This window comes from Aulonocara stuartgranti (assembly GCF_965226115.1).
Source record: "Aulonocara stuartgranti genome assembly, chromosome: 7".
Taxonomy (NCBI): Eukaryota; Metazoa; Chordata; class Actinopteri; order Cichliformes; family Cichlidae; genus Aulonocara; species Aulonocara stuartgranti.
In genome coordinates this window covers 4,525,848-4,541,340 of record NC_138945.1, presented here as the reverse complement: position 1 = coordinate 4,541,340, position 15,493 = coordinate 4,525,848, and the positions used below count along the sequence as shown (strand labels likewise).

General features: G+C 40.5%; 1 protein-coding gene across 5 annotated transcripts in view; it reads right to left on the bottom strand.

The window, feature by feature from the left end:
• Nucleotides 1–15,493, bottom strand: part of ndrg4 (NDRG family member 4) — a 67,339-nt gene that overhangs the window by 5,292 nt on the left and 46,554 nt on the right. For 2 of the 5 annotated variants that reach the window (XM_082541959.1, XM_082541961.1), the window contains 13 exons: nucleotides 10,846–10,951; nucleotides 8,131–8,251; nucleotides 7,429–7,491; nucleotides 6,954–7,014; nucleotides 6,776–6,862; nucleotides 6,614–6,670; nucleotides 5,946–6,049; nucleotides 5,759–5,815; nucleotides 5,334–5,385; nucleotides 1,390–1,437; nucleotides 745–780; nucleotides 546–597; nucleotides 323–361 (listed from right to left, as the gene is read on the bottom strand). In XM_082541959.1, coding sequence (XP_082398085.1) covers nucleotides 323–361; nucleotides 546–597; nucleotides 745–780; nucleotides 1,390–1,437; nucleotides 5,334–5,385; nucleotides 5,759–5,815; nucleotides 5,946–6,049; nucleotides 6,614–6,670; nucleotides 6,776–6,862; nucleotides 6,954–7,014; nucleotides 7,429–7,491; nucleotides 8,131–8,251; nucleotides 10,846–10,951 — 883 coding nt within the window. Of the gene's footprint in view, nucleotides 1–322; nucleotides 362–545; nucleotides 598–744; nucleotides 781–1,389; nucleotides 1,438–5,333; nucleotides 5,386–5,758; nucleotides 5,816–5,945; nucleotides 6,050–6,613; nucleotides 6,671–6,775; nucleotides 6,863–6,953; nucleotides 7,015–7,428; nucleotides 7,492–8,130; nucleotides 8,252–10,845; nucleotides 10,952–13,518; nucleotides 13,731–15,493 lie in introns of those variants that run through there. The other 3 variants (XM_082541962.1, XM_082541963.1, XM_082541960.1) reach the window with 3 other exon arrangements.

Here is a 15,493-nt window from a genome sequence, read left to right as displayed (position 1 = left end):
CTCAAAGCTAGCTGAACGCCATGCAAAGAGCAGGACTGGAGATGCAATGGTAAAGGAATGGGGGGAGTGGAAGTAAGGGCAGTATATTTTTCCATTGGAGGAAAAATTATATTTGATAAAACAAAGATGGGGGGTTAATGTCCTTAGGATAAAAGAAACTCCAAAAATGAGAGCAAAAGTAAAAAAAAAAATAACCATAATAATAATAATTAGCCCAAAATATTATATTCACAACCAAATGAAATTCAAAAGAAATTCTAAAATACCACAGTCATTGAATAGGGCAATAACAGGTCAGAGGTGAACGGGGAGGAGGAAGTACCTGGCCCTCCACTCAACCTCCGATCCTTCACATTAGCGACTGAAAGAACGGGGCAAGGAAGACAGAGGGCAAGATTAATATTGGTCATAACCCTCTGCATAAAATACATCATAGCACACTCACTCGACACTACAAAAATACACCTGAAAGTAAATTTTAAAAATAAAACAAAAAACACTGAATCCCACTCTGTCTCACTAACTATGGCGGTTTGGAGACTTACTGTAGCCCATCCCCTGCAGGAAATACTTGAAGGCTTCTGTCAGTTTGCCGGGCTGGAAAAAAAACACATCAGAGTTTTTATTCCACTCAATTCTGAGGAAACAGTGTCTTAAATGTGGATGGTGAGTTTGTGCTCTGTGGTGTTTTTATTTGTTTGTGTAGCAGCATCTTCATGATGCAAAGTGGTTTGTTTGTGTTACCTGTGTGAGCTGGGGCAGTCCACCAGAGTCAGCCATCTGCCACGGGAGGAGACAGCAGCCATCAGCCAACTAGCATATGATCAATCAACCATCTCTGTCTGTGTGACAGATCTATCTATCTATCTATCTATCTATCTATCTATCTATCTATCTATCTATCTATCTATCTATCTATCTATCTATCTATCTATCTATCTATCTGTTTGGTGTCTTTGGTGGTCTATCATCAAGGTAAACAATGTCTATGTTATTATTTTTCTTGTATTTTCTTCTTTATGAAACATTCTGTCAGAATATATCGACCCAAGTATTTCTAAAGCTTGGGTTCAGTATTTCTTGTTTGTGAATATGTTCATAAATGTGTTCAGATTTATTATTCAACTTCTACACACTGAATTACTTCCAATGTAGAGTAATTAAGAAATAGCTATTTAGGATGTTTACCAAAATTAAACATATTTCTTTGAACAACACAACACTAAAGTAAAAAGGGTCAAAATAGCTTTTTAGAAAATTACTGAAAACTGAAACAAGTTGTTTTATTGCTGATGATCACACGTCTACTTTTCCTTTGTGTGTCTGACTTTAAAATGTTGCTTCAGTGAATCTACAGCAGTAGTAGGTGAAACGAGAGCAAACGTTTACCTTCAGGAAGGTGGTGTTGGTCGGGTCCAGTTTGGAGTTACACTCGACCTTAAAGACAAAACAGCAGGTTGAGCTGACTAAGCCAGATAACAAGAACAATCACATCTTTTTGCATGCTTTCTGATGACTTCATCAGGCAACATAACATAAATGTCCACACATTTACAGATAACATTCAAGTACAATCACGTTTATTTAGATACAGGGAAATTCAGAGTGTTTTACTAAAAACGTAATAACACACAAAAATATATTGTTGAAAGGCGTTCCTTTACTCTCAGGCAAAATAAGTGAGCTACTGTTTTTATAGTAGTGGTTTGCATGGCCTCACTGGTTACGTCAAAAATTGTTGCAGAATACAGAGCCGGGGGCCAAAAGTCACACTAGCAAGATTGGTGACACCATGATCAGTATGTTTCCCAAACTATGTAATTTTCTGCACACATACCAAATACAGTAACACTTAAAAGAGATTAACAAGATAACACAAGACAACACAAGATAACACTGGCTTCTTAGAGTTAACTCTTTCCCCCATAAAGTTGACATTGGATGACCTCCACTGTACCTTTATGATGAGTTTTGAAACCTCAGTATAAATCAATAAAAACATGGTTTGATGACCATTAGAACAGATTCTGGATTTTTCCTGTACAGGTAAGCTGTATAGGCAGAGCTCACCCTCTTCTGACTGAGCAAATGTGACGGATTGTCATGGTCCTGGGTCGGTGACTTTTTGTACTTTTACTTTTGATAGTTTTATGTATTATGACTGTTGTGTTTTAGTTTCCCAGGGTTTAGTTTGTGCTCCCTCTGTTTGGTGTCATCCCTGCCTGTGTATTACCTCTAGTGTAGTCAGGTCTCTGTGTTTAGCCCAAGTCTCTGAGTCTGTGTCTTTGCATGTGTGTGTGTGTTTTTCCTGTTTTACTTTGAAGGTCCGTGTGTGATCTCAGTATGTTCAGTTTACGTTTCCCCTGTCCCATCATGTCTGATTACTCCCAGCTGTGCCCGCCTTCTGTGTCTCATTCCCTCGTTATCCTTCTCTGTATTTAAACCTGTCTGCCTCTGTTAGTTGCTGGTTTGTCTGCGTGTCTTCCTCTGTTGTCGCTGGTTGTCTCTCCATGTCTCCTGCATCTCCATGTGTCTCTAGGTTTCAGGTTTGTTTTCTATGCTTAGTTTTCCCAGTTTAGGTTTTACTCAGTTCTGTTTTTGCCACCCTCGCCTTTGTTTGAGCACGCTCCTTTAATAAAGCTTCCTCACCTCAGTTGTGCTGCATCTTGGGTCCTTTAATAATTCCATACGGCTCGCCTCGTGAACCGTGACACAGATATTATCAAACTTACCCCTAATCCAAAGGGAAAAGAGTTAAACTTCTCATCTCTTACAAGGGTACATGTCATGTACCATTTAACCAGTTATGCCTAATATACTGCATATGCTGCGGAGACTTCCATACGGGTTTTACTGTGTCACTTTTAGCTTGGATTATATTTTTTAATTCCTCAGATCTGTTTGGCTATATTGCTTGGTTTTCTTTTTGGGGCTCTGCTGTTGTTCATGTCCATGTGATTGGCCATATTATGCCAAACCTTACAAATGAACACACTCAAAGGTTGATTGGGGAAATGTGAGCTGACAGTGAGTTCATAACTAACATCCACCGTTGGCCTATCTTAATGAAGATATTCTAATTCTATTGATTTTAGACTTCAGTGCAAGAATCAAGTCTAAGATCTAAAAATGCAAATTGCAGTGAGCAAGCAACAGCTATAAAGCCAAATGAAACTGCTTGCTATAATTAAAAGACACGACACACCTTAAACTACTAACCCATATAGAGTGCTGGCGTGCTTTCAACACACACTGAAACACTTGCTATAGATGGAAAACTTTCAACTCCAAGATAAACAGTGTCAGGACTTTATCAGAGATGGTGAATGTATAGTCCATATATGGAGACGACCCAGATACTGCAGTATGCTGCAGAGATGACTCACTCCAGCAGGATAAGATTCATCCGCAGTGTGTGCACACACAGATGTGCACAGAAACACAAACGATGCCTAACTGCTCACATGTGGACATGCAAAAGCACATTCAGGGCATCACACAGAAACCAACGAGAACATGCTTTTGCTCTCTGCTGCATTTAATCTTTAATCCTTTACACAGATTCCAAAAATACATTTTTGGTAATCTTGACAAAATAAACACGTATAACTGTGAGATGAATGCACATCTGCACTTTTTTGAATAAAATAAGAATTTTTCTTAAAAATTTTTTTAGACAAGCTTCATCTGCTGATACAAAACTGCATATCAATTACAAATTATTTGCACAGCTACAACAAAACAGTTGCAAATTAGTTGCAGGAAATGCAAATGTGACTCTTATAAATATGCATCTCTCCATATTCCACTCACTCTGCATTAACAGAATAGAATGGAATAGAAATAGCCTTTATTGCCTTTATTGCAAAATTGCCAGGCAGATGGAGCATGCAAATTAGTAAGTAAAGGGAAATATGTATAAGAATATGTACAAAATGTGCCGTATATTTATGCTTAAAAAAAGGAAGAAAGAAAAGCGTAAAGTAAGTGGAGCATACTCAGCAGCCTCAGCTGGTCATATCAGCAGATATGAAATATTAATATGACCTCCATCTGTCACATCCAATAAATTAACCTCTGTTCACATCTCTCACTTCCTCGCTTCCCTTCCCTCCATCCCTGCTTCCATCTCTCCATCCTTCTATCTTTTCAAGAGGTTTTATAACAACAACATCACTCTCCCTGCATCTCGTTCTCCATCTCACAGAGGATGGAGTGATTTGATATCAATTTGAACAGGCGGCAGATTAACTGGTGCAGAAGCACACATATCTGGGCCACTTCAGACAGCCCCAGAGCGAGAACGAGGCCATCTGGCCTCTGGAGAACACGTACACAAATAGACACACACACCTATAGTACACCTATAGTAATGCAGACAGGCAGGGGAGAAGGAGGCTTGTAGAGATGTCTCTGCTGGCTGACCTGTTTCTTTATTCACGAATGAGCACAGAGTGAGAACAAAATACTGAACAGAGTGAGAACAGGTGGAGGAAGAAGGAGGGGAGGGTCTGCTGGTAAGCTAATTTTTATTTACTCTGACAAACTGAGTCAGCTCTGTGGGGAATTTATAGAAGCAACATAAAGACGAAAAGAAACTGATGAAGCACGGCTACTACATGATGAGACAAAAAGGTCACAGACTAATTCCAAGTCCCCTCAAAATAGTCATACAAGCCTAAGTGATCCCACTCTGCACATTTTCTCAAAGATAAGTTCATTAAGTGAGAAATGTTTAAAACCTGCAGAGACTTATCCACTGAATCTTCAGCTTTAATGAGCGTTTAGGGGTTTCAGCTACTTATTCAGCTGTTATTAAAGTGCTTTAATGGTAACAGAGTAGAGGTTCTGGTACTAGTGGTTTAAGGCCATTTGGGGTGTGACCAATATAAAACCTGTGCGGGATCATGTTTGGTACCTAAACAGGGAGAGAGTTTTTGTTAAATACCCTGATGAATGCATTGGTCAAGCATTACAGTTGTTTTTATGGAGCTTTAGTGCATTCATGGTGGCCTTATTGGTGGCATCAGACAGACACAGTTAGTGATTAACACGTGAGCATTTAGCAACTAAAGAACCAGATCTTTCTCTAAGGAGCTGGTGGAGACCAAAAGCGAAGCTAAAAGAGCGTAAACTAGACTAATGTTTGTCACATTGCCAGAAACATTGGTCGGAATAAATGTAAAGTTTTGATGTTTTGCAAGTAGGAAAGAGAAGATTTTGATCAGTGTAGCTATCCAAGTAATGAATATAAAATATGAATCCAACTGAAAGATTTTTTGTTTGTCTTAACTGGCTTTAGACAAACAGAAAGAAAAAGAACAATGACTCACCACTCCTTCCTCTGCAGGCGCATTGTCTCCAACAACCAACATCACAGGACACCTAGAGGCCATCAGTATTCTTTGTGAACATCTTAAAAATTTTAAGCATTGACATGATTTTGCTAATTATCACTTACAGCACACGTAACTCTCTCAGATTAAATATATGTCTGTTGTTCTGCTGTCGGGTCCAGACTACATGTTTGAAGATGCCTTTTACAAGAGAATCTTTTACATTATATTATCTAATCTTTTATAGCTGTTTATAATATCATGTGACTGTATTTACTCAACACAAGAAACTCATTATTCTAACAGCTGGTCAGCTGATTCCAGTGGTGTGTCAGTCTGTCCAAAATTAACAAAAATAAAAGCTTTAACCTCCACTAAACCTTAGATAACACTGTGCTGTGATGGCACATCTGAAGACTTACTTCAGGGTCTTGGCGTTAAGCACTGTCCCACTGCGGTTCATCTCCAAGTCCCTCCGACTGAAAGGGGCAAGACAAGATAGACGAGTTTAAAAAAAAAAACGCTGCGTGTTTATGTTTGTTGTTATGTTTATTATTCATATTACATATATTTATATTACTTAAAAATACACTGAGTTTGAGCTTCCACCTGTTGTACATGTTCCAGAAAAGCTGCAGGTTGAAGTGGTTGATGTTGTTGTTGATCTGCTGCCTGTAGCTCTGCACCAGCTCTGTGTTGCTCACCAGCTCCTCCTGCACAGAAATACAGCTGTGGTCAGTAGTACTCGCAGTTATACAAGAATAAATAATCAGTCGAATTGGATGATGACAAAATTACTTTATTAAAATTGTTTTTTTGGTTTTTTTTGTGCTGCTCTGTGAGGTTTAGCCCCCACTGAACTGGTGCTGAATGCAAACCCTAACCGTACCTGTACCTTTGGTAACCCGAATACTTGATGTTTGTTTTCATTGTTATGATGAAATTGTTCCCCAAAGTTTTGTCAATCAAGAAACAAAGAAAACCATAATTGCTTCTTAGAATGAGGAACCTGTTATTAAACTTCAAAGAGTTACAGTAAACATATTTTCTTCCTGTTTTCCCGTCATGCTTGAACAATAACTGTAACTGTAATTTTTTTGGACAATTACAATGTTTTTTCCCTGGCATAAACAGTTTTTGAAGAGAGCAAAAATCTCATATTCTAATGGGGTTTGGATTAGGGTTAGGTTTCTATGGTTTTCACCTGCAATGACTTTGACCTCAGAAACTTAAGCACACTGGAAATTAAACAACATTATGTTTAAAGGTGAGTTTACCTGGCTGAAAAGATGTGGCAGCACCGTATCCGGCAGAGCGCTGGTCAGACCTGACAGCTAAGGGAAACAGAGTTATTGCAATGAGAAATATAAAAGGCATACGTAGGCTGATAAATGTGAAAATGGATGGATTAATGGATGGACACAGTATAGGAGAGGTACCTTGGTAGCAGCCCAGTCAATCCATCCCTTGCCATTGGGGTCGATGTTGAGCAGAACCAAACCCTCTACCAGCTCAGGGAAGATCAGCTGAGCGTAAAAGACAATAGAATCTTTTTGCACACCTAAATGGAAATGCTATTGTTGTTTCATAAATAACAATGAATAACTTTTGACTTACAGCAAATTTGGCCAGAATATAAGCTCCAGCTCCAACACCGATTCCAACGATGCTCTTGAATCTAAACAAGATCAACGAGACAAATAAGGATGCAATGGTTTAAATAATTCATATGTGTGGATACCACAAGTATTGCTGCAGTGCCTACATGACAGAAAACTACTGTAGGACACACAGATGGGAAATTTATACGTGCAAAGAACAAGTGTTCTATATCTCAGACATGAAAGGTACTGTAGGCTCAGACTAAAATTATATCCAGCTGGCAACATCTGATATTTTCTAGTCCTATAAATTAATTTTCTACAGTTGTCATTAAATGAACTGAAAATGCATGACACTCGTTTTCATGTGAGGTGATTTTGTGTAGAACACAAATGGGAGCAGAAACATTTTTCTCTGATTTTGAACAATTTAACATGAAAATACAAGAAAAATACAGAATTTTTGTAAATTCAAAGCACAGAGCACCCACCCAAAGTGCTCCACAACAGTGGGCAGCATGCCAGCCAGCTGGTCCATGGTGGGGTACTGGTACCTATGGAGAGAAAGTAATGACTCATTTCACTCGAAGCAATTTAAAAATCTATCAGATTCAGAACTCAGATGAGTTATTCCCAACATTTTTCTTTCAAATGTCAACCACCCGTTATGCTGTGTAAATGGGCGCTGTTTAAAGTGAAAGTAATTATATAGAGTTCTATGTGCAGGATCTGGACGGTTCAGTGACGTCTTTGTTCCCCTCAGTTAATGGTTCTAGATAATGGCACTATCTGCACTCATGTTTAAACAGATTATGCACTATCATTGATGACCATTGATGAATGAAATTACCCTTTTTGTCTTTCTGTTTGTTGTGATTCCTATTAAGGAAACTGCTTAATAGGAATCACAAGTTTGAATAATAATAATTTTTGGACTGACCAGCTCATAATAAGACTTTTCAAATGTAAAACCATTACACCCCCATAAATAAATACAATAAAACTAGATAATAAAATTATTCTATAGTATAATCAATAAAGGGAATATCACAATTTAAGAAATTAATTCAATTAATGATTTAAGGCATAAAAACCTATAAAACTTCTCAGTTTGTAAATGACTCCACTAAACACGAGATAATTAATCAGGGAAGAATAAATAATTCTCCATTCATTAGATGTGTTTTTTGTACCCTTGTGGGAACTGTGATGCTCCAGTCTGCTGTCCCGGGGCATCGACGTGGCACACCACAAAATGCTTGGTGATCTCCTGCATGTCTTCATTACTGAAGAAAGTGTTGAAGCACAGCTTGTCTGTAGGAGAGTGAGGAAATAAGCAGAGGTAGCACGGGGTGAGAGGACGGAGGGCTGGGAGCAGAGGAACGTGATCACATTGAATGTGCACCACACTCTGAGAGGATCTTGAAGGTGGCCATCTGTGCAGCTCATCCTCTGCCAGCAAGGAAAGGCAAAGTCTCCTTCTAGCAAATCTGACACACAGCTTTTATTCACCTTTGTTTCTAACTGAACTGATGAATTTCTTTATTTTAATGTGGTTTTTACACTTTACAAAATGGTCTGAAAATGATCTTCAAATGTCACTGATGCTTGGTGATGAGAAAACAGTGAGAATAGCCAAGGGCTGCGTGGAGATGCTGCATATGCAGTAGTGGGACATTCATTGCACAAAAAAGAGAGGATCCATATTCTTTTCTTGGAAGGAATGTCTGATTTATTTCCAGGGTCACGGAGGATTTCCCTCACTGTAGAGCTCTATTTCCTGAACCACCACAGAGAACATTAAATTCTGAAATAGCTTCATGTATAAAAGATGTCAGTTCTCTTATGCCCTCCTCCCACCGGCTCTGCAGTTGGCCTATTTTCTGCTCATGTGTGTCAGACTCAGTGAAGCCATGCAGCAACATTGTTTCCTCCTTGGGCTCTGCCTGAGCAATGTTAATTAAACGGACCAATTAACAAGACAACTAGGCTAGAGATGAAAATCAGGGGAGGGGAGCTGGACGCTCTGACTTTGCCGCAGTGCCGGCTTGCGGGCAATAATATGAATGCTACATGACCACTGACGTGAGAAGTTTCTCATCACCAACACGCTGAATCACCGCTCAGCTCTTTCACATTATACTCCTACTGACTCCGTGACCTACTTTCTCCCTCTGTACTTTCTTTATCTGCCTCTCGTTCTTCCTCTCCTTTTATTTCCCATGCCCTGCATCCTGTACAATTAGATGCACACTTTGTTTTCTTTCCTAACAATTTCTACTCCGTGACCTGATTTCTACTTCTTAAATGAGCCCTTCTCCTCTCCCTCGGCCTCTCTCTCTTTTTGCTGCACTCCTAATCTCTTTATCTTTATTTCATTTTCTATTTTTTCCCAGCCCCCTCCTGTTCTCTTGTTCTCTCTTGATCTGTGTTTTTAATAGAGGGAACTGGCAGATTGCTGTGCCATCTGCTGATTGGGAGTCATTTTAATGGAACAATAAGCCCCCCACCAATTTTTCTTTATGCTTTCTATTTTTTACTGTGACTCCTTTCATCCCTCGCTCTTGCTCCATCCTATGTGATTGTGTGCTGCAGTCAACTGATTTAGTGACTAGCTGTGAATACTAATAGCCCTGTGGTTCTGCTGCAGCAGCAGAACATTTTCTATATGCATAATATTTGTGTGTACTTTTTTCTGGAGTGAGTGGATTTACGTGGGTTTTTTTCACCACCTGAGACAGACTGATGCAGAAAAATGTAGTCAGATATTTGCAGTCATACATATATCACCTCCGCTTCCTCTCATACCATCCTAATTCACCCCACCCTCCTTATCCCACCTCCACCCATCAAAGCAGCACCGCAGTGCCGCTGGCGCCGCCTCGCCTCCCTCTGCAGGATGTCCATGTTTTTCTGACCTACATTTCATCGATGCCTCTCAGCATCTCAATTTAAGACAAATGCTTTGGTTTTTTTCATTGTTTTTATTTTTACCCCACCTATGTATATGCCTCATTAAATTAAATTAAGTGCAGCAGTGCCTTTGCTCAATGATGGGAGTGTCATGACAGCATCCAGCTCTTGGTGCATGGAATGAAAATCAAGTCGCGATGATATGTTATCTAATGATGACAACATATTTTCTTGTCAAAGATAATTAATCTTGTCAAGCACCAAATGCACACAGCTTTTTAAGTAATTTAATGGTTTTTATTTGTTTCTGTGAGATGATGAAGTCTTTGCTGTGCTAGTTTTAGAGGAAACCTTTATATTGGTGATTGGAAATGACTGAAGGAGCTTTGAATGAGTCCCTCTTCAAATTAATCCTTAATTATGTTGTACTGGACTCTGGTGCAGTGACTCAGTACATCGTCTGTCAGAAACACAGAGACACTTTCATGTTCATGCCAAGTTTCTTCTGATTGGCTGGTTCTTGTAAACAGCAGGTTTGAACATTAGTTGTGGGCTTCTCCTGTGTTCATGGCGAGAGCTGACATCATGGAGAGCCAAGACTATAAAAAACTGTCAGCATGATTCACAAATATTTGACCATGGTTACGATGACCGTCCACCACTGAAATAGTATACATGCCCCAAACTGCTGACTCTAAGTCATTGATTACAACGTAAAATGTTCATTTCATGTAATCTGGTCAAAAGACATTTTCTTGAATGGGACACATTCAGTTTATATCAAGCTGATTTCTTTAATAATTTTTTTAAAGAAATTAATTAATAAAAATCTAATCCAATACACGTGCTTCTTTTAAATGTGACTCAGGCTGAAAAAGTGTGTGTTTGTGTGTGTATGTGTGTGTGAGCGTGCAAAGTAAAGGTAGAAAGCCAATTATCACCTTTGATAAGTGCAGAAACAGGAGCATCTGTTAAGACACCAACACAATACTCACGGTTCAGTCCCACATCGTGGTAGGTGAGGATAGCGGGCTTGTTTCCCTTGGGCGCCCCTCGGATCACCACATGCAGCATCCCATAAGGGGTCTCAACATCATGTTCCTGTGAAATACACAAAAGCAGACATTTACCTGGTGGTTCGCACATAGTCGCCAAACAACTCCTTCGAGGGTGCAGATGTCCTCATTAATCCGTTATCTCAAGAGTTTCCCTTTGTGCGCCAGCACACATTAAACACTCATAATTTCACCTGCTTTTTGTTGAACTTGCTCTTTTCTCATTAACAGCCAGTTCACACTACGCTCCTCATTAATCTTCCATGACAGAGGCAAGTGCAGCGATAATTAGTGGATAATCCTACAGATGATCTATTGGACGTTAATTTACTCAGAAGGTCGTGTTTTAAATAATTCAACAGTCAGTGGCTTTCAAGGTCTAGAGTCCAGACTCTGATGGACTATTTTAAAAAGCAGGAATATGAAATATGAAAACAATTTCAGTATCAGTGGCTAACTACTGTTTAGAAATTGCAAAAACAACTAAAATAATTCAGCTGCAAATTGTGTGGAGACTTTCAGTAAAAGTCATGACACCCTTTGGACTGACTGACAAACTGTCATCCAGTCTTACACCAGTGGGAGACACCATGTGTGGTTCTTGTGAGTTTGAGGCTCCAACTCTGAAAACAGCTCAACGGTCTCTAAACTGGAAACTGTCACTTCTGATGAGGGTTAAGCTAATCTTCATAACCTTTGTACACCTTTGGTAACACTTTAAAATAAAACCACTGCTAATACAGAAACAGAAACTGATGCTTAAAAAGAGTAAATGCTGATATTTTTTTCTATATGTTTATTTTATTTTGGCAGAAAACAATGTTTAAAAATAAACTGTCAAACTCTCTGTTTCACATTCAGAATAAGAAACATGACAGATGAATATTAGCGATCCATATCTGTGATTTGGGCTGATCTATGTTAGCTTTATTGTTTGCATTTATATTTTTGTTGGAATGTTGATATGTTTACCTCGAGGGAAAAATAATATGTCATATAAATAAACACCTTGAGCCGATGCTGATGTATATCTGCGCATCCCGACTTACATCGGAATAATGCAGAATCTACTAGAGATGCTCTTTTATTATTGTTGTTATTAATAATAAACAATAATCGTTATTTGTATGCAAAAAGACTCGCACGAATGCTTAGTATAAAATCCTTGGCAATTTAAAAGCTCCAAATATGCAAATATGGAAAAAAAAATCATATTTCAGAGAATATGAGTCCTGTGTTTTTTACCGATGTGACATCATCAAATAACTTATGTGTGCAAATGTGTCGAGTTATGACCCACATTTTGTCAGCATCTGCTGACCACAAAAAGCCAAACTCAAAATGGAGGCAGGAAAAATGAGAAACCATCAACTGCGCAACTAATACACACACACACACACACTCTTCACACAGCAGAGTGATGCTTTGGGATTATTATGCCAGGTTCAGGCGGTAAACTGCACTGAAGCCTTTATTGATGCTGCTCCCACTCTGGTCTATATTTTCCACTCTGAAGCAAACACACGCTGACAGGCTGCCATTACTGTCCTCCCCTCAGCATCCGTTCACACCTTAAACTGTTCAGATGCAGAGAAACAACTGCCTTAAATTCTCTGTCAGCCTGCTGCTGTCAATCTGCAGCATCTCCGACGCCCTGCCTGCTTCTTCTAAAATAACACACAATCATTGTGGAGTTATTTAAATAACTCCCAAATGACTCACAGTGCAGAAATACAGCAGTGCCACGGATGCAGCCAAGTGACAAAATTCCACATAACCCTCTCTTCTAGCAGCAAATAGTCATGCAGCCAACAGCTAGGAGTTAATCCGGCCGGATTATCTCTCTATTATTTCAGCGTTGACATCAGTGTTATCTGCAATCAGCATTCTAATTTGAGGCAGTTACTGCATCAGAGGCTTTGTTTGCAGTCTGTTGTAGTGACATTACACAGACACATGAGCTCCTCAGATAATTGCGATATCTTTAAGAGAGAATCCAAGCTTCCAACAATAACCGTCTGTGCAGCAACATGACAAAAGCGAATTATGTTATTTCGTTTGTATTACAAAACTAGGTGAACAGAAAGAGAAGGCTGCCTAGCCTGACCTGTCTCCCCAATGTGATGTTTGTGTATTGTATGTACGGTCGGCAAGGTCTGTCATCTCGGTTGTGGGCAAAAGACCTGCAACTGACAAATAAAGGCTATCTCATCTCATCATCTCATCCCAAGTATGCACCAACCTTACTCGTCTGCTTCAAGGTTGCATAAATGACACTGCAGAAGGATTAACACTTGCCCCACACGCCCTCGTCTGCAGAGGTATGCGCATCAGAGCATTGCACAGAATCTGTGTTAGTGCGCTTAAGTGTGTCAGTGGGCCAGAGTCAGAGCAGCCCATCAACTGACACTGACGCTGCAGTTTCAGCTGAATACAAAACAGCAGCACACAGCAGTACACAGAAAACACGCTGCTTTTATCTCCTGCAGCAACACCTGCGTTCTATATGATTCAGAATAAACAGAAGCATCACAAAATGAACTGGCAAAGAGCAGGAAAAGCAGTGTTTGTGGTGTTGATGACACTCAGGATTGGTCCTGATCAGTCACTCACCCCGTCCCAACACTCAGGCATGGCTCCCTCTCAAGTCTACGCTCAGCTGATGAAGAAGAAGAGGAGGGTGCAGACAGGCAAGCGAGCAGCCAGACCTCTCCTGTGTTACGGGACTAGGTCCTGGTGAGGGTGGTCTGCAGGACGAAGGGTTGGCTAGTGGATGCTGCAGAGTCTTTGTCTGCTTTGCTGCGCTCCCAGCCACGCTCTTAAACAAGGAGCTGGAGCCGCCCTCCCCACTCCCACTCTCTCTCTCTGACATTCTGCAGGCACCCGAGGCAGGCCGGAGACAATTGGCTCACCGTGCTGCCTCCCCTCCCCTGGATTGGTCCGCTGGCCTGTGAGTCTTCTGTGGCTCTCGCATCAGCACCACTGCTCTACTTTTGATCTTGTTTTGCTTTGCTGTTTTTCTCAGCAACCAGTTACCTTTGAGCCTTTTCCTCTTCATGAATTATAGAAAACGTTTTGTTAAAAGCCTTTACTGTGTGCCAGACTGGACATGGCATTTAATGTGGTGATGAGATTGATTATTATGCAGTTAAAGGATATCATAAAAAGCCAAAAGGAGAAAACTGAGCTTTTGACTCACAGAGATTACTTGTACCTGATTGAGCTGAGTATAGCTGAGTATGTGAGACTTTGTTCATGTTTAATCTGAGCTTCAGACACCAACCTTTGGGGCAAGTAACAAGCAAAACTCAGTGTATGTTTGCATTCCTGGAAGTTAAGTACCAGCGAGGAGCATTTAACTAGACAGAGGTTTACAGCAAAGGAGTCACATGGGCCAAAGAATGAGTGGTGAGTGAGCCACATGAAGCCAAAGAGGTCAGACATTTAGGTACTGACAGGTATTGAACTGGTAAAGACAATGTACACAGAGTACAGCGAGCAATCAGTGGCAACACCTCAGCGTGTGTTGCAGATGATATACATCAGCAGGATAAAGTAGCATAGCACAAACAGTATTGATACTGTAATCGTGTGCTTGTGTATCATAAAACTCAGCTACAATAATACAGCCATCTGCCCAGCATGGTGTGGCAGATTTGGGTCATGGACAAAGACTCTCTGAGGGTGTCCTGTGCTGTCTGGCCCTGGGACACTGTCAGCAGAATATTTGGATCCTGCGAGCTGCAGTTTTAGGTCTCTGTGGATGAAGTGTGGTGTCCTGCTGTGAGAGCTTGCCGGAGCTCAGAGTAGCTTTTGTTATAGATGGAATCGTGCATGCTCAGCAACATTGCTGAAGTACGTGTGGTACGTGTCGAAGTCACATCCACATGAATGTTAGTACCTGATGTTTCCCTGCAGGGTATTGCTCTGTAACAGGATCGTTGGTGTTATCAGTCTTTATCTTTAATGAATAATACTGTGTACAGTTGCTGTATTTCTCCATTTTGAGGGAAGCATGCTAAGGTGGAGAGAGCGAGGGATACGTGCATGTTCTCATGGCTGGGATGGTGTCTGAGTGACTATCGAGCTGGCTGCAGGCCCTCCCCCTCTTCTCTCTGCGCTCTCATTTAGCAGCCCTGCATTTAGTCCTGTCTCTCAGTTCTCCCTCTTTCCTCTCCCTTTCTGCCTTCTTTTCTTTCCCACTCTATCCCCCTTTCCTGTTGAGAGAGAGCGCTCGACATGCTGACTTAGTAACTGTAAACACCACTCTTTGCTTTCCCATCCTTTCTCTTTTACTTTGTCCCCCCTTTCCCTTCCTGCTGGAGATTAACTCTCTCCCTGCTGAGTCTGCATCATGCTGTCTGCGTTAAACATACAGTCTCTGCCATCAAGCTTTCGAGGAGCAGCAATGGGAAAATCAACGCAGAAACGGATTCAAACGCAGGAATGAAATACAATATGTTGCTCATTAAATGTCAAACATTTTTATCTCAGCAGCAATTCGTAGGCCCACGCAGGCACAACTATTCTGATTCCTCACGTCTTTTTTCAGATCATAATTTAAATTTGGTGCTGATCTATAATCATC